Source organism: Serinus canaria, chromosome 3 (genome assembly GCF_022539315.1).
Source record: "Serinus canaria isolate serCan28SL12 chromosome 3, serCan2020, whole genome shotgun sequence".
NCBI classification, from domain to species: Eukaryota; Metazoa; Chordata; class Aves; order Passeriformes; family Fringillidae; genus Serinus; species Serinus canaria.
This window is the reverse complement of record NC_066316.1, coordinates 90,195,438-90,214,790: the sequence shown is the minus strand read 5'-3', so window position 1 is coordinate 90,214,790 and position 19,353 is coordinate 90,195,438. Positions and strand designations below refer to the sequence as shown.

Here is a 19,353-nt window from a genome sequence, read left to right as displayed (position 1 = left end):
GTATGAGCCTAGGTTGGGTCTTCAAATATAATCTGAAGTCTAATATAAGCATAGTATTATTTATTTGTGATTAATAAATTGTTAAAGGTACAGTTTAGTATTACAGAAGATGAGAGGCAATGGATAGAAATTGGAATGAGATGTTCTGACTGCATATCAGAAAGCTTTCTACCATGAGGAAAGACAAGTAGGTTGTAACCTTGGGAGGTTAGCAAGACCCAAATGAAAAACTCTGAGCAACCTGGTTTGATGTCACAGCTTTGAGATCAGGAAGTTTGATTCAAACAAAGTCCATTCTGATCTCAGTTTAACATGAAAAAATTTCAGTTTTATGGCCCAGCAATCAGAATGTATGAATCTTTTTATGTAATGGATCTATTACTCTTTTAATGTAATGTAAGGTCCTTTCCAACTCAAATGATTCTTTGATCACAGAATCAAAGAATCATTTGAGTTGGAAAGGACCTTAAAGATTATCTAGATCCAACCCCTTTGCCATGGGCAGGGACACCTTCCACTAGATCAGGTTGCTCAAAGCTCCATTCAGCCTGGCCTTGAACATTGCCAGAGATGAGCATGGCAGATGGTCTTAACTGAATACTTTCTTTGGTCTTTTTTCTTTTTCGTAATGTTAAATATATTCTTTAAACCACTCCATTTTATGATGAATTCCTAGATTGGTTGCATATTGTAATAAAATTCCTTTTACCATCTTAGTTTTCAGTAATTATCTTTTAATACTGTAAATGGACAAGGGTAATCACCCATTTTGCAGAAGTTGCCTTTTTAAGTATTTTAAAGCATTACTTTAAAAAAATATCTGCTGTAGATTCTGACTGTTTCCAGATGAAAAAATATTTACTTTGGAGTTGAGACAACTAAATACTACCAAGGCATTAAGATCTAACATTTTTAGGGGGGGGGCAGATGCTGATAGTTCTGAATTGCTTTGTTTGCATATAAGACCTGAATTGAAATAAGAGCATCAGGTCTTTCAGGTGTCAAGTTGACTTTATTTACAACAAATAGTTGCTAAGGATCTTGGAGAAAATCATCTAAATGTAGACCATTTTTCTGTCCAGTCACCCAAAGCTCCATGAATCTGCAAGATTCTTACAAAGATACATTTCATGGACCATGTAATAGCAAAGCATCTGTTATATTGTGAAGTGTTTCGTTTCTTCTATAATAAATCACAATATTTATTGCATTTACAGAGAGCCTGGTGAATGAACTATGAAATGCCCATATATTTCAGCTGTGGCTGGTACTGTTTCAAAATCTGTAATACTTTGATACTATTTAAAGTATATAATATTATGATTACATTTATATAAAATATTTATTTTCAAATTCTATTATTTCTTATTTTAACCAAGAATTTAGAAGAAATTGTGAACCTTTACATTTTCAGGATTGAAGCATAAATAATAGGTCCATTAAAATTTGGTCTTTAAATTTACAAGTTGGTGATTGGAAATGCACATTTGCTCCATTTTCACAGATAGGAGAGTTATTGGGAATCTTAGCCAGTTGGTCATGAAAGGATAAGGCCACCTCACTTCAGTGTGCTCTTTATGACAACAGAAAAGTTCCTAGAAGCCACTGACAAGGAAAATCCTTGCAGTATAATTCATCTTAGTCATCCACCTTCCAGAAATGTATTTATTGCAGGGAATCAGGATTTAATAGCAACTGCAGGCAGATTCCTATTGTCCTAATGACTGTGCACTGTCACCCATTATACTGGCATATGTATCCTGTCTTATTCCATATTATCTCATCATCCTTGTGTTTTATACTCACTCAGGATGCACTAGTAAAGTGGACATTTTCTCCTCTGGGAAAAGAAATTTTTTTAGGTGAGAGATGAAAAATGGAAGAAACATTACTTTCTGAGTGAGCTGGAAAATAGTCATGATTTGTATGAAATGAGGCCATGCATCTACACAGTTTAGAAAGATTACTATGAGAACATTTTTTAAATTAGATCTGATTTTTCTGCTTACCTGTATTTTTGTTCTTCACTTGCTAGAGAGAAGTGGTCGTACAATGAATATGCCTCGTTTCCTTCCCAGTCTTTCAGTTGTATTTTAAGAACATAACGCTTCTGATTAGTCAGTTGAGAAACAAACTCATTTCCCAGCCAGTACTCCCCAGCAGGATCACCAAATCCCTGTAATTCAAGTTGTATATTTAAATATAGTTTTGTTTGGGTGGGTTTTTTTCCTTTGAGTTTGAAAAGATCACTTTATCAGTTTTTAAGTTTAATAGTTTTCAGCCTGTCAACTAAGAATTTTACTGTGTCCACGGGGATTACTGATCTGTAATGTTTCAAAAAGTTGATTTCAGCAAGTACAAGCTCGGAAATCTGAAACTGTGAATCAATATTACTTAGTAGATTTGGAGCAGTTCCTACTGTTGCCACTAGAAACACAAATATAAACAACTCAAAAAATGTAGACATATGATGGAACAGTTGATTAAAAAAAAGTTAGGTTTCTCTTTGAAAACAAACATCACACTTGCCAGTCTGCTTAGGCAAACAACTTACACTACTCTGATATTTTCAAAATGAGCATCTGAGGACAAAGAGAACTTTTTAAGGTTGCTTACATTCTAAGGATGCTGTTAATATAAATTTAGCATATTAGATTTCAAATAATAATAACAGCTGATATTAAGGCTTCAGAGAACATTGTTTACCATCTTATACTCCTTCCAGGTCCGGTGGAAGTCCACACTGCCATCTTCTCGTTTCTGAATAACTGTCCAACCTCCTCCACCAGTTTCCATGTCACAGTAGGCCTACCAAAGTAAGCATGTAACAGCCTAAGTGCATGCAGTCACAGCAAAACAAACCAGAAATCATGTAATTTGCATCATGCTATATGGTGGCAAGTCATGTGCAAAATATGAGTTAGCCTAAAAATGCAAGTTTTCACAGCTTTCACACAAATCAGTTGTAGTTGTCCACAAATAAATGTGACTCCTCTGTATATATCATACTTAACAGAATACCTTAACAAATGACACCTTTCACTTTTCCATTGTTTCTGTGAGAGATCCATTCAAATTTCTCATGACTTGTCAGAGCATAGATACTGTTAAGTTCAGGCAATGAACAAACTGAAATATATTTTTATTATTATAGTCATTGTTCAGTGCCTTTGCAAGTGGTCTGACCCCAAAGTTAAATCTAAGTGTATTATCTGAAAGTTGTATCTTAAAGCCATGTTATTATACAGACTGCAATGAACATCTATGCTTGAACAAAAAGTAACAATTATAAGATATTCCCAAATATGCATAAATGACCTTTGAATTTACCTAATTATTGCTAAAAATTTGGAAAGACTGACATGTAATAAGCAGTTCACAGAACTCATAAGTGCATCCCTGGCACAGTAAAATTCAAGTTCATAGATGACTTACTCTATCGGTCTCCCAAATTAAATCACTTCAGCATCAGAGGTGAAAGGTATTACTGAAAGTGCCAATATACTGCAGAGATGCTGATGGGAAAAAAAGTCTTTTGAAAATTAATTGGAATTTTGGAGTGATGTTTGGGAGAAGTAGGGGATAAATTAACAACAAAATTTTGTGAATATGAGAATATCTAGTACAAATTTTCCTGAGAAAGGATTTCACATTGTTGCATCTTATTCTGCTTTTCCAAAACTAACAGAACTTATAACTAGATGTGTAAAGTCAGTGGAGCTAAGCTGGTGTAAGACAGTACAATGAAAGTCAAACTGAAGTCAGTACCTCTTTAAATTGCATGTTAGTACTAATACTATCTTTAAGAAATACATTGAATGTCTTGTACAAGAATTCCTGTTTGGAAAATTCTCAGTTAATGTTTTCTCATTTGGAAGTTTAATTTTTTTTGCCCACTTTCTGCCAAGATATTGAAGTTCAGAGCCTTCTTCAGAATCACTTCACGTCTTTGAAAATTTTTGAATTCTAGTTTGAATATTGAACTACATTAACTTATAATCTGTATTCTAGATCTTTCATCCAGTAAGTGAAGTTGTGTCTTCCCATTTATAGTAGTACAGGCAACACCTGACTTCTTACAATTCAATAGGATATTTCATCTGTAATTAAATAAATTATTTTAAAAGAAACTAGGCAAATATTTCATTATTAATTTGGATGTTTCCTTCATTGTTTAACAGTTCTCTCAGTAGTCATACTTCTTGCCTAACTGCTGCTTGTCACAATATGCCTATAATTGCCCCAAATCACGACTGGGTGGTACTAAAGCTGTGATGTCTTTTTCATCCTCTTCCATAAGAAACTGTCTTATCAGTGTTAGCACATAGCAGATTTGAGCTCTTTGAACTATTAGACATCCTGGAAATTAATTGAAAAAGTATGACTGCAGTGAAGCCAGTTTCCTTCTGTGCTGTGGTAGTGTTAAGTGTGTAATTTTGAGAAGTGTGCTCCTTACTAAGCTTTCAATATTGTTCACTCTTTTAGGATATGTGTATTGTACATATGTTATACACTCACAACTATATGTTTATATAGATCAGATTATTTACTCATCTATGTATTTATATAGATCAGAGTTCAAGCAGTGTCATATATACTGTTGAAAGGCATCAGACCTTTGAAAGGAAAAAAAATTCTTACAGCTGAAATATCAAATATTTTAGTGTTTCAACAGGCTGTTGTACATTGGAAATCCAAAGCAGATACTGTACTTTAAGCTTGAAGTAGACTCTGTTGAACATCAGAAAATCACAAGACATTCAGTTGGAGATTTTTAGGGAAGATAAAATAAGTAAGGAAAGAAGTTGGAAACTGATAAAAATTTGATACCTTTTAAAGAATGTATTGTGAATGGAATTTAATTGAAACCTCAATTTGTACTGATGCATGCAATTCCTTACACCTCAAAATCTGTTTTTTGTTTGGCTTTACTAACATCTGTGTTTAATAACTGGCAAAAATGTGATGATAGTTTATAAATTAATTTAGTTAAAATAACAATTCCCTTCAAAGGAAAGGCTGAAGAAAAGGTATTGTAAGAGAAGATAAATCTGTTTTAGAAGGCTAACTCATTATGTGCAATGTGTATGTGAAAACTAATTTCCACAGAGGGCTATGAAGAGTGATATTAGGAATGGGCTAAAGCAGATGCATATACTTTTTTAAGCATCAAAACAAGTTAAAAAGCTGATTTAACAATGATCAAATATCACAGGTTGTAGATAAAGTTGTTGACTCTGAAGCTTCACCCCACTTAAAAGAGCAGTGAATGCAGCTAGATGGACAATAGAACTGTTTCACCCTTCTCTGAAATATGTAGTGGGAGGCCATGTATTAATTTATTTGAGCTGTGGGTTCAGTCTGATATTGCTATTGTAGTTGTTAATTGATGGTTTTGAATGTTATGTTCAATTTCCTTTATGCCTGTTGTCTAAACTTCAATTTAGTTGGAATTAATACTTTGAAAAAAATCAATGCCTTTAAATAGCACTTTATTTTGTTCTAATGAGATTAAAATATAAATAGTGAATGACTGTGAATGTCTATCATAATATATTCCTGTTACAGGTAGTATCCATTTTTTGAGTGGTAAGACAACTAGCTTTAACAGACACTACAGATTCTTTGAGATAAATGCTGGGCTACTGCAAATTAGTTCCCGAAGGAAAAAGCGACTCACTAGGAACTGAAAAACATAATGAGAAATTGAAGAGATGCCCATAAAAACCTCATGTAGATTTTTCTTACCTGTAACAATTTTTAGAAGTTTACATAAATTTGGGACAATAATTTTTCCACACCAAAAAAATTTCATGTCAATTAACTCTAAGTCTTTCTCTTTACACCATTACTAGAAGAGAACTCTTCTGACTTTTCAACCTATTCTAGGTTTTATATTCAAAAGAAAGATATGTAACATTTCATAAAACTAATAAAAATAGATTTCAAGATTAGGCAGGCAGCAGGAGTCTTCAAACAGATGCCAAAAAGAATAAAGAGATTAGCCTCTCAAGTTACAACAAATTGGAACAGGGAGTATTTGGTGTATCCTGTGAAATGCTTCAGTACTTACAGTTCTAGCAGCTGTAGCACTCTAAGTGGGTATTTAGGGTATAAGTGTTTTCAGATCACAGTGTTTTCAGGCTGAGTTACCAGGATGAAAAGCCACTGCAGTTTTTGTAGCAAAGCAAGTGCAGTCACCACATCTTTGCAGTGCCCTTTGCATCACTTTCAGCTGTTGTCTGAACACTTTGGAGTCATTATGTCCAATGAGTTTTGTATTCTGCTATCTCTATCTCCTAGAGATGTGACTAGATAAGAACTACAGTCTAATTGGTTCATGAGGTTGCTGTAAGCATAAAACTATTGACTTTTCCTAGTTTTGCCTCTACCATTTTTGCTCGTGTCAGCAGTCCTTTGCTTTTTTACTCAGTGTTTTTGAAAGGAATTAGCTTTTGTCCTGTTGCAGAACAGGAAAGTTTGAAAATATTAATGGAATTAAATAATTGTTTTCCTCTCAGTAGTCATATGCAATTCCTTAGCATTGGATTCTGATGGGAGACAAATTAGTAATGTGGGATCGGTTACAGATTACACAGAAGTTGTTTATAAGCCTGTTGGGTCAGAAGGTGTTACAAGAGGAAAAGACAAAAACATAAACAGCAGTGCAGCACTTTTGGCAAATAAAAAAGGTCACTCTGTTTCCTGGTCTGAGTAGCTATCCACATCATAAACAGTTGAAAATGGTTTAACATGTTGATTGTCCCTAACCTTCACTTCCCTTGACAACTCCTCTTAGGCATTTATATTTGTATAAAAAATCAGCATCAGGTTAAAACTTTTTAGTCTCTTATTTTCAATGTCATGCGGTAAGTGAAACCTTACCTGTTTTTTTCTATCTGAAATGGACAGAATAAGATTTTAATTCTTTAATGTTATTAAATGACTGATTTAATACTAAGTGAAATTATTGCATTTTAACTACTTTTTTTTAATGTATTAAATTACCAAAATGGATATTTGCATTAAGCCTGTAAGCCTCCATGTTTAAATTAAAGCATTTAATATTTTATAGTCTAGGAAATTTTTACTTTTGAAAATACAAAGTGTTAAATTTTATGATGATTTTTTCTTCTGTAATATGTCATGCACTTGTGTCTGCTTTTAGAAAATATGCATGGTCTGTATGGTATATTTGACAGTAAAATTAAAACCGAAGATAAAAGCTTGAGACAAGTCATAGTAAGAGATCCAAGGAATATAATTCCTGAGTTGTCTAACAAAGACTGATGCATTCCGTTACTTTGGAGATGCAGTAACTTTCATCTCCTTTAGCTTTTAACATTGTGATTGTAGATATCTATGATATTTAAATGCCATTCAGCTTCATGTACAATAAAACATTTCATTGCATCTTATGTAACTCATTTTCTTGTGAAATTGATGCATTTAGACTACATTATTCTGAACAAAAAACAGCTTTTTTTTTTTTTTTTTTTTTCCAGAGAAGCAGATTGCAAATAATTTCTCTGGATTATATCTACAAAAAATTACAGTTTTTATCTATTGTATTTTATAGACCTTACCCAAACAAAATGCTTGTTTCCTTTAGCTGAGAACTTCATAAGTGTAAAGATCTCAGTCTGGCATAGGCTAAATGAAGTTTGGCACTTCAAAGTCTAGTCACCAGTGAACTTCATTTCTAAACCTTTGCTTGGGAAAAAATGCTTTCTCTGTCAGAGCTTTATCAATTACTTTTCCATATTGCACCTCTTTTTCCACTGCTTTTTATAGATTTTCTGTTAATTTTTCTGATGCAATAAAGTAGAGCCTTAGGAATTCTGTAAAATATTTCAATTTTTGGGTAAAGGAAATATCTACAGTAGAAATTAGAAAATAAAAACATAATAAAATTATTTCATGTTTGTCTTAGAAATATACTAAGCATTTTTTTTTATTCATATGTCCCTTAGCCTCCTCAGCCTGCTGTGCCTTTATCATGGGAGCCCCACTCCTCCAAATGATTGCTCCAGGTTTTTGGTACTTTATTCTCACAATCCACCAGGGACTTTTCTCCCTTTCAGATTCTGTTGATTGTTTCAACTAAATTATACTCTCTGAAATCATTTTATTTACTTCAGTAGATGGAGCATCTCTGTCAGGCATCCAATGTATCATCCAATAAGTGCCATTTTTAGCTCAAGGTCTTTTCCACTGAGGTATGGCATACTGCTTTAATACTTAAATTGACATTGAAGTTCATTTCAGTTAAACACATAGGGAAAAAAAATCCATAGAGGAATTTAAACTGATCTAGTGAAACCCCTGCAAACTCACCTTTTATATGAATCAGTAGTAAAGTTTTCCAGGGCAGTATTTCCCAGAAAAGTCCTCTCTGTTAGGCAGTGTCTAATTGTTAATCTAATTGTTACACAAATGTCCTTAAAACTCTGTGATACAAAGAACTGAAACCCATTCATGAGTCCAGTACTACTAGTTTGCTTTCATGAGTATAAATCCATGAGATTTCCATGCCCCCCCATGACTTTACCTCCTTTTGCCACCTGAAGACGCCCTTGGGCATATGAAGGAACTAAGAACTTAAAGGAGACAGGAGTCTGCTGATCATGCAGAGCAACTCTGTTGGAGTTACAGATTTTTTAAAGAAATTACACTACTTTATTGATTTAATTACATTAATTATGTGGATGAAAGAATGAAATTCTTGCATGATGAAGCACACAAAAAAATGGTATTCATTTCAACTGAGCCAAGATTTCACCTGAAGGACTTTTTTCTTCCTGTGAGATACTCGGATCTAGGAGTGATTAAAAGCTTATAAAAAAACTTGGTAAGTAGTAAACTTCACTATTAACTAGCCTTTAAAATAGCATATTTGCCAGATCAAATAACTTAAAACATACAGCATGGCTAGGTAGCTCTTTATAGCCATCCTACCTTCTTCTCTTGTGCAGTGTTTGAAACTGTTAAAGTGTAGATTCCACTTGTTGTCAGTCCAGATTTGAAAGCTTCAGCACAGTCTTTGAAGCTGATTTGCTCCTCTTTGGCAATGAATTTGCTCTTAGCTATTAAAAATACAATAGAAATTGAAGGCATTAAGTGGAGATGAATGAAAGTCACAAAGAATCAATTTATGGCTTAAAGCAGTTCCAAAAAATGTATCTGGTCCTGAAAGAAATGACAGATCAAGGTACTTATTATGTGTGATGTTACTTATTTTGTATCATTTAAAAACATCATTCTGATAGGACTGTGGTTGTTTGAGAGGTTGAAAAGTGCCAACACTTACTAATATGTTAAATGAGAAAACGCAGGATATTGCATCTCATTCAGTTGAACAGTTTCTGCTTCCACTCATTGCCCTTGCTGGACTCCTACATGCATTAAAACCTAGGCATTCATTAACTGCTATTATATGCATACCTAAGTAGCAAATTATTAGGTTAATAATGACTTTTAGCCAGTACTCTTACATTGTGAAATGAGTTATGAAACCCTTTATAATTTAACAGACTGGTGGAACTACCCTTAAGAGATTTTAAGCTTTTTTTTTTTGCCCCTGTGCTGAGCAGGAACAACTTTGTATGTACCGAGCTGAAGCTTCTTAGGTCGGCCCAACTCATTAAAGATACATACCTTCTGGAATTCATTTGTGCAAAAAATACATTTTCATATGTCTAAGCCTTCTTATTCAACAGAACAATCTAAGGTTCATCTTTTTGTTCAGTTCTTTATTAACTGTGGAGGTTGGAATTTCCTGGCATTTCGCCTGCTGACTGATATTTCATATTTAATCCTTCTGGGGTTGGTTCTGTGTATTTTCCCTTTTAATTTAATCTAACAATCACAGTCAGTTACTACAAAGGTTTAGGTGCCATATAAATATGTGCTTATATTACAGTTGCTTATTATGTTCTTTTTGGCTTGCTTATTCATTATTTACCTGTTTAAGTGCTTTGCCTTAAATAGAAAAATAACACATTCAGTGTTTTAATTGCTTTTCCACACTCTATTGTTTGCATACTGTCTTAGAAGCTTTCCCTGCTAATTTTGTCTTTTTGGCAAACACTCATTATTTTTTCCACTCTGGGTTTAATGGTGCTGTAGCCAACATGACTTTGACTTGTTTACTTATTTGTGCACTAGCATAGCAGATAACATCAGCAGGAACATGTACAGCCTTGGTATTTAAGGGAATAGCGTCAGTTATGAAGACAAAAAACTTGGAATTTACTTTGTTACAACCTATGTTATGATAATAACATATAGGACAATACTAAAAGTGAGGAGTTCCAAACACCCTTTTCCTTTTCTGTGATCCACCTTACAGTAATGTATCATAGACCACCTACACCGTCTTTTAAGTTCTGATGACAACTTTAAACATTTTTTCCCAGTATTTAATTTTAAATCCTTTCTTTGGAGGTTCTGTATGCTTCTCTATTTTCAGCCCTGAGAACTTTACAGGCAACTGTGCCAGATTCTACAGTCTTTTAGAACAGCTTCTTAATCTGTCCAAGTTCCATATCAGACATGAAATTCAAGGCAGGGAATGTTTAAATCCTGTGTAGCCATAACTTTTAGTTTACGGTTTGTGTGGGTTTTTATGGTGCACGTGAATCTGCATAAATCTGAAAGCTATGCTTGGTGACTATGATCTGTTGCAGAGTGTTCAGGCATTTAGGGGTGAGGTTATCGCCTACAAGGTTTGCTAGGCTGAGGGATTTTTAGGGTGAACAATGATACTTTGGTGAAGAACTTGTGGGAGTACCTGCTGCCCAGGCCTGGTGCTTTCTGATTTTGGGGGCTAAAAACTATACCTGTGCTTATTCCTTTGCCTTTGGTAGCCACTATAATTCATCCTTTCTTTGATAAACTCCGTGTGCATAAAGCAATGAGAGGTGGCAGAAACAGTCTCTGTGATCCAGGAAGAAAAGTCGCAGACCTACACTATGCAGTCTCACCTGGATATATGGTCAAGTAAGTGCATACTGCCACACAAGTGAACACCATGTGAGATGAATTATACTTGGCTTCTCTGTATTTTGTTGAGCCACTGGACCATTGGTTAAGAAGATAAATAAACCAGAGAGGATAAACAAAATATTAAAAAGAAATCACATAAATGTGGTTGTTCCTCCCACCCCCTAAAAATAGGTTAATTAACTCATATGCAAAATTTAAGGCAAAAAATACAGACTTTTTGAGAAGCAGAAGTGTGTCAGAGCAAGTTGTAAGACTATAGGTACCAGTGTACACAAATCAGGAAATAGCACTGAAATGATAGAAGCATGTCTGCTTTGACTTACAGTTTGGTGTTGATATCATAGTAAGCAAGCTATGAACCGTCTCCATCAGATCATGTTGCTGTTTTTGCAGAACTGAGTTGTTTACTGTAGCTGTAACTAACTGTTTTTCTAGTTCTTCTATAATAGAATTCTGTCTGGCTACTAGGACTTGAAGCTGATCTTTTTCATCTTTTATTGACTTCAGCTGAAGCATGTGCTTGTCTTCCATCTCAAGAACTCTTTTTTCTAAAAAGCTAAATAAAAGATGACAATTAGGATCTCCAGAAACAATTTTGAGGTGATGTCAAGAGAATCAAGCATGTCGCATAAGTTTCTTTCTTCTTCAACTTCATTCTCTAATGCTATGAAAGCAATAGACAACTAAATGAAATGAAATGAAAGTTTAGTTTGATACATATGCTTTCATTTATTATGTAAGTGCACTAATAAACAACATTATCTACTACAGTCTGTATTGCAGACTTTAAAAGTGTAATAATTGGGTGTTTGATAATTCAACATTATTAAAGAAAAGATAAAGTGACTAAGTTGTCGTGAGTTTACCCTATTAAAAGATGAAACTTATTTAAAGATGTAACTATGAACATTTCAAATATCCTATAATAAAATACATACTTAACATAAATGTTATGGTGTTAAGACATAAGATGCAAATAGTTACTTGAAGATGGGTTAACCTTCTCCAGTTTTAGAGCTGGTATTATTAGGTAACTGGCTGGGAACATTATTCCACTGCTAATTGTTCTGATATAGACTCTGAGAAAACTGATGTTAAAGAATGCATAGCTGGAGGAGAGAAGTTCACCTAAAATCCACTGCTCTTACTGAAGAAAAAAGTCCTGAACCTTATATATAATTATGTTTCAAGCAATTAGTTCAATGCAGATTGTATTTTGTTAGGTGAGAAACAATGCTTTTGTGTTTTATGTGGATGTTACAAGGGTAGTCTAAAGTCTGCTGAGTTCAACACCAAAAAACATGACCTTTTGAAAATCAGTATTTCCTTTGCTTTCCATTTGATAAGGATGCTTGTTTTTCTTAAGTTGGTAGATAAAACCTTTAGGGAACATATATAAATGTAGTAGAGTAGTGAACAAAAATGTCAAAACATGTCTCCTGGGTTTCTTAAGCTAATTCTTTCAAAGAAAAAGCACTTTGCACATATGGTTCTCATTGAAAAACATTGCTTTGAAGGAGAAAACTTACTGTTATTGCTGCTTTTAGATTCCTCTGTAAACTATTTATTGCCAAAAGTAAAATAAGACCATGGTGATATGGAAACGAAGCTAGATGAAAAAAGGTATGAGCCTTTGGACCACAGCCGAGTATGGAAGAGGATAGGAGTAATAGTTGGATATTGGTCAACTTCAAAACATGGACTCTTGAGGAACACTGAATATGATTAGTGCTTTTTTTTTTTTCCTCACTACATTAGGTAAAAAAATTCTAACAATGACCTGGGTAATCATTAGGATAGCTATATACTACCTGGAAATAAAATTTTGGAGATGTGGTTACACTCAATTGGTTTGAATCAGGTTACATCAAATTCATATGGAAAAATCTAAAGAAGAATATAAACTGGGTACAACACAAGTACTGTTTCAGTTTTAGCCTTAAGTTCCTTGTATAAAGGAGAACTTTAGTGAAGAACAATATATAAACAGAATACAAGAATAAACCTGCATGAATCTCCTAGGCTTTAAGTAATATATGACTTTTGTAATGAATATGGGTAACATTTTGGAATCAGTTTGGAGAGCTTGTGCACAAACCCTTATTTTCCTACTTGAGTACATTTGTTTCTAAAACTATTAGAAGAGCACTTCATGGAATAGCATTTTATTGGGCTGTGAAAACTTACCTGTTTTTTTCTTGTAATTTAGTTATCTCATTGGTCTGATCTGAAATCTGTCTTTCTAGTTTGTTTGTTGAAAGAGAGTGTTCCAAAAGCTGAAGTTCAAGTCGGGTTGTCTGGTTTAATACCTTAAAAAAATTTACAAAAAAAAATCCTCTTTTAAAAGATATGTCTTTTAAATAAATTGTAATTTTGTTATGTTGTGAAATCATGCCAGTCTCTATGTACACCTGATTTAAATGATTTAAAAATATTTTTCAACACTTACTTTAGGCACAAATGTTCATAGAATCCGAATGAAGAAGAATACACAGAGTTGAGCTAATTTTGTTATTACACTATATCATTTGTTATTACACTATATCATACACTATTTCAGTAGTATGCTATGTTTCTGATGACAGTTACTGTGTACTTTAGCTTTGTTGTTATACCTTCCCCCCTGTTATGATAATTCTTATTTCATTACTGGAACTATGACAGTTGTGGCTCAAAGAAGGAGTTGACTTGTTTTCCCCATCTGGTGTTGAAAGCAAGTCTCTTGCTGAAATCTTGGCACAGTCACAAAATCACTTGATAGTTCTCTCCTAGATATTTTATTCAATCCCAAATTATATTTTGAAGTGTTTATCATGTGAAACACATGACTGATATTTCATGAAACACATGATACAAATCAACTAAAGTGACCACACTTTAGTCAATTCATTCTTTGCTTTTTAATATTACCTTTTTTCTATGCATTGTTTACAATTTATTTACATCTTTAAATGAAGAACTGCAGATACTAGGAAACATGTATGATACTCTGTGGTTTGTGTTGCATTACTTTAAGGCAAGTTTTCTAGAAATATTTTCTCATTGGTTTAGAATAGCTTTTTTTAATTCAACAGAATTTGGCTTTCCTTGACAGGAAGAATTGATTACTCATGTCCTTCATGTTAAACAGTTATTCAGGACATGATTTCACACTTAAGTGTAATTGAAAATTATTGCCAAAAGTAAGTGTCCTTGAGAGAGCAATTGTTTGGTTAATTTCCTTATGTTGCTAATTAAGCCCTTAACCCAGTCACCAGTAATTTCTGGTGACTGGGTTAAGGGCTTAAGCAGAGAAGGAAAGTTACAGTGATGATTTTCTTCCTCTGAGCAGAAAATAACTGAGTAATTTCCATAAAGACATTACTGTGAATTAATAAATACATTCTCTCCACATGTGAAAAATATTAGGCTCCTGAATAATACCATAAAAGTTGAGCTCAGTATGCCTTTAAGCTATGAATTATCAGTTTATCAAAGAGTTCACCAAGTCTTGATTTAGGTTAAAAAATGTAATTTAATTTATTGGATGAATTCTACAGATAGTAAAACATCTAACACGGATTTTAGGCTTTGCATACTTTTTATAGTATACAAAATATTATGTGCTGCATGATATATCCATTATTTGTTTTGGCAATTAAAGATCCGCATCTTCCTACCATATCTGCAAAACTACAAATACCAGTCTACATTGATTGGACTTGTCCTTCTGCTAATATCTGCATTCTGTTTTAACAGAATATCTTATTGTACTTAATGCTTTTCAATTAAAACCCGCTTGTTTTTGTTTGAAGTTAGCAAAAATACAGTAGACAAGTTTACTTCTGCGTAAATATACTTTTCTAGCAGCCTCCTAATTTCTTTTTTCTTTATTAATCTCAACTTTGTTTATGTATCCTTTTGTTTACCATAATGCAGTGCATTGTGCTGGAAATGAAGTGTTACCCACTTAGAGTTATCTGTGAAAACATTAATTAAAAAGACATAGTTTTGATTAGTTAACAAAAATTTAAAAGGAAAGATTTCATGTAAAAAAGCAATTAAGCTGGTAAATTGAACAAAGACAGTTTGAAGAGACTCATTTAGCTATGATTAGTAATGAGAGTAATGTGAATATAAAGCACCTTAGGACCCAACTGATGCCTGGATATAGTATAGTTGTTTAAAATACATTCTCTTTAAAGATTAATTTAACAGTTGGCTTTGTAGACTTACTTATAATGCTACTGTAATAAAAATCACTCCAGTGTCAACAGTGGGCTTGAGATGGAACTATGTATTACCAAATACTAATGTTTCCTTGAGTTGGGTAGAACTGTGGGTCACAACAATTGACTTCTAATTGTTGAACAGAAGCATGTAACGCTCAACAGTGTTAAATGTGTGGCTGTAGTATTTGGGAAGCAGAAGCATTTTGAGGTTGAAATTCATTACTTACTTGTGCTTCAACATCTGTTAATTTGCGGGTCTGTTCAGCTGTTTGATTTAGCAAGTTTGTGCCTATTTCAATCATTACTGCAGTCTGGTTCTGCACTGCAGTTTGCTGGATCTCTACCATTTCTTTCTTCATACTGTCTTGGATGTAATTCTCAAGCTACATGGGAAAGGAAAGAGAGAAGATAGTTGCATTCTTTAAATGTTGGAAAGGGGGTAGTACAGTAAGCCTGCTGGCAGCCTTGCTAAACAAATTTGGTCCTTGTCTATTATGTATTTAGGTTAAGTTTCCCAACATTAAGCTCTGTGAGAGGAAAACCAAATGTGACAGGGAATGTGCAGCCACTCGTTTTCTAAAGGCAGGAACAGAGATTTGCAGGAAATAGGTAGTAGGTACAGTGATGAAAGTGCTTGTGGGCACTTGGAAGCCTTTCTGCCCTAGTGCTCCCACCATTGTAACCATCAGAGGAGCTTCACCAGCTTTGGCAGTGATGGGAATTTTTTAGAAGATAAAAGTTTAGGAGTTTAGTCATCTTCCTGTATTTACACTTAACTATTTTAAAAGCTATTATTCATCACATGACTAGAATTCAAAGAGGTCAGATGTCATTTAACACTGTTATGTGTGCATTTTTATCAGAGAGAATTTCAAATAAAGACACAAAACAGTAGAAAAACCTATAAATACTTTAAATGCTTAATATTAAGGAATGCAAAAATTGTTTAATATACTTTACTCTGAAGTAATTTCTGTCTAAACTGATATGGCTTTTTTAGTAGATATTCTATTACAGAGTACCCTGCTTTCAAGGTAAGTGAGAAAAATAAGTAGCAAGGAGAAAATTAAAGTAGTCTTTTGCATAAATCTTTCTTTCTACCTGCCTGGATTACAAAAAAGCAGTCTGGTTTTTCTTCACACTTCTTTATTTCTTGTCAGTAATTGCAAATATCTCACATTTCTTTGATGTGTCATTGCATATTTTTGAATTCATGAAAGTCCAGGCCACAAGACTTCATTTTTTTCCATTGACTGAGGAAATTTCTAGAATCAAACTTCTACTTCACTCCAACACATTTCTATCAAGAGAACCATAATAAATTTTGAGCTTCATGCTCTACCTACAAAGAGGATACTAGCTAATAAAAAATAGCTAGTTTCATTAAGCACAAATGGTAATACATCACCAAATCCTAATCTAAGTGAAATGGTAAAACAGGTTGATAACTTGATTTTTTAAAAAATAATATTTTAATAGTCTTTATATGAATGGTGGCTTGTGGTAATGAGACACTTTGAACTTTGTTTTAAAGCTATTTTCTATATCAGTGGGGAAAAAGCATCTTGTGATTTAATATTCTATAAACCACTGTTCAGATATAATCACTCCACTTCCAATCAGCTGAAGCTCAATGGGCAGATCTATCAGCTTTGAATATTTAAGGTTTTTCCCTTAAAGGTTGCTTAAGCAAGGACTGGGTTCATTTTTCTTACTTCAGAGCTGTTTTTTAAAGAGGCAAATGGAGAAAACAGGGCATATTAAGAAATCAAAATCTCTCAAACTGATAGCATATTCTTACATTTGAAGGGACCACTATTTCTGGATGCCCAGTGTGACCAAACTGTCAGAGCAGTATTTGTCTGTTCAGTCCAGTCTCCCCATGCAGCTGGTGAAATGCAATGCACAACAGGGTGATTTCTGACCTGGCATGAACTTTGACCCACATCTACTGTTCTGCTCCATAAACATACTTCTCTTTGTACCACAAAGATTTAAAACCAGTCTTTAGGCAGCCTTTGCATGCTCTTTGCATAATGATCTCTTTGAATACTAGAATTAAGCATCCAATCAACTGGGTTTTGGCACAATAATTGAACATGGATATCTTCAATTGCCATCTTACTATGGTAATTGGAGTTACTCACTATTCATAGGGTTGATTCTTAAGTGTTACCTTTTGCTCCATGCTATTTCTCATTTTCAAAAGCTTCTCCACCCAGAGACAAATCTAATTTCACCAAACATGGTAGAATTTTTTTAATTCTTTGGTGAAATCTTTTAGGTTAACTTCTTTTATGTTGGACAACAATCAGTGCCTTTTAATTGAGTAGTAATAGTAAAGTATCTTTAATCCTCGATCATTACACTGTGAGATGTCAGAGTATAGTGATAATTTATTTTAAAAAGCAATGCAAATTGGTATTTGGTGCACCATAGTCAAAGGACATTTTCAAAATTCTGCAGACTTTTATATAGATAAAAATAAGTGATTTTTCTCTGAAGTGAGATGAAGACCAAGAACAACAACTAATATGTATTCCTCTGAAAAGGCTGGACATCTGGGAATTAACTTATTTATGAGTCCAAATTAACTTTAGCAACTGAATGTGGAAGACTGGACATCATAGATAACATTGAAAAAACTTTGCTCAAATGCAGTTCTGTTAGAAGACTATGAAGTGAGATCTCCAGAATGCATTTTATTTGCCTCAGTATCACAGTTAAGTATGGAAATACCTTTATCAAGATCAAGGATATGGCTTCACCTGTCAGACTCAGTGCATTGAAAATATTGCATCATTTTTAATTTAGAAAAATTCAAATAAAAAGGAAGGCAGTAATAAATAGATCAACAAAGAAAGATTATTCATGAGCTTTGATTCTTTCATGAAATAGTTGTGGATATTTGACCTCATTCTTCAAGGTTCTTTGTTCACCAAAGAGACAGCAGAATGAGAATCTGAGCAAAGTCATCTCTTCATATAGGATTGCAGAACTGCATGGCTTCTTTGAAATTGTTATCACTGAGTTATTGCAAAACACACTACTAGAAAAGGAGTTAATTCTGGGCTTAAAGGTAAGGTAAACATTTTATGGTGGGCTTAGGCAATTGCCCAGTTCAAACACACAGATGTAAGGTTGCTCTGAATACAGTATGCAAACCCCGTGATTACAATTTAAGGCATCTGGTGATTCTGGTTACCAGATTTTTATACCCCTTGTCACTGTGCTTATAACCTTGGAAAGCAGTTTTCTTTGGACACAGAGATGTGTATTTTCATAATTTATCTTAATTGAATATCTGTAAGTAGAAGCATGTCTCCAAGTATCTGATCTCTTTCAAATAATTTCTCATTTATGTGGGGATTTCCAAATCACTGAAGTATTCTCTTGACTCCAGTTTTAAGTTTGTCTTCACATCTGTTTTTTAACTTAAAAAATATTAAATACGTAATTTAGGGAATTTGGTATCTGTGCTTACTTGAAAGCATGAAATATGAATACCAAAAAGGATTTAAGATTTAAAGCCAGTTTTATTATCTGACTCATTTATTCTAATTTGGAGCAACATGAAGCATCAAAATTATAATAACCTATTAAGTGGCTTTGGATCTTCTTGTGATTTTTTACCTAAAAATCCTATAAAGCATGATTACATAAAACCCTTCTGGTTTTTCCTTCATATTTACTAATCCTCTCCCACTTTTGTACGTTCTCTGCATGTACACATCATAAAATCTCTTTTTCTGACCTGAACCAAGATAATGCACTGATCCCTTCCTGCTTATTTCCCCTCTCTCTTCATCATACAATGCAAAACTGTAGAAAGTAGCAGTTTTTATTGCTACAACATCCTAACTTTTTCTTAGTGGTAGGTGCTTACTTTCATCTTTCTTCAAAAAGGAGTAAAAGAATGACTTTCATCCAAAATGCCCCACCATCTTCCACTGACCTTAGTGACAGCAGAACATGTTCCTCCTTATTCCCCTAGCAAGCAAACCCTTGGGTTTCACTGGCAGGGTGGTGGAAGAACCTTTTTAACACGGGCTCCAGTTCCCACTGCCATGGCTGAGCTACACTGACAACACTGAGGATTAGCAGCCATTTTTGCAGGACTGCAGTTCTTTGTGGC

The 19,353-nt window shown here is 33.8% G+C and overlaps 2 protein-coding genes across 5 annotated transcripts in view; one reads left to right on the top strand and one right to left on the bottom strand.

The window, feature by feature from the left end:
• The window catches only part of MCPH1 (microcephalin 1), a 124,063-nt gene that overhangs the window by 50,969 nt on the left and 53,741 nt on the right, over window positions 1–19,353 (top strand). The gene's annotated exons all lie outside the window — the stretch shown is intronic.
• ANGPT2 (angiopoietin 2) overlaps window positions 1–19,353 on the bottom strand; it is a 44,187-nt gene that overhangs the window by 6,220 nt on the left and 18,614 nt on the right. Inside the window, exons 2-7 of one of the 2 annotated variants that reach the window (XM_009094774.4) lie at window positions 15,446–15,601; window positions 13,195–13,316; window positions 11,331–11,563; window positions 8,959–9,086; window positions 2,707–2,808; window positions 2,010–2,176 (exon numbers count right to left, since the gene is read on the bottom strand). In XM_009094774.4, the coding sequence (XP_009093022.1) occupies window positions 2,010–2,176; window positions 2,707–2,808; window positions 8,959–9,086; window positions 11,331–11,563; window positions 13,195–13,316; window positions 15,446–15,601 (908 nt within the window). The remainder of the gene's footprint in view (window positions 1–2,009; window positions 2,177–2,706; window positions 2,809–8,958; window positions 9,087–11,330; window positions 11,564–13,194; window positions 13,317–15,445; window positions 15,602–19,353) is intronic. The other variant, XM_018920122.3, reaches the window with a different exon arrangement.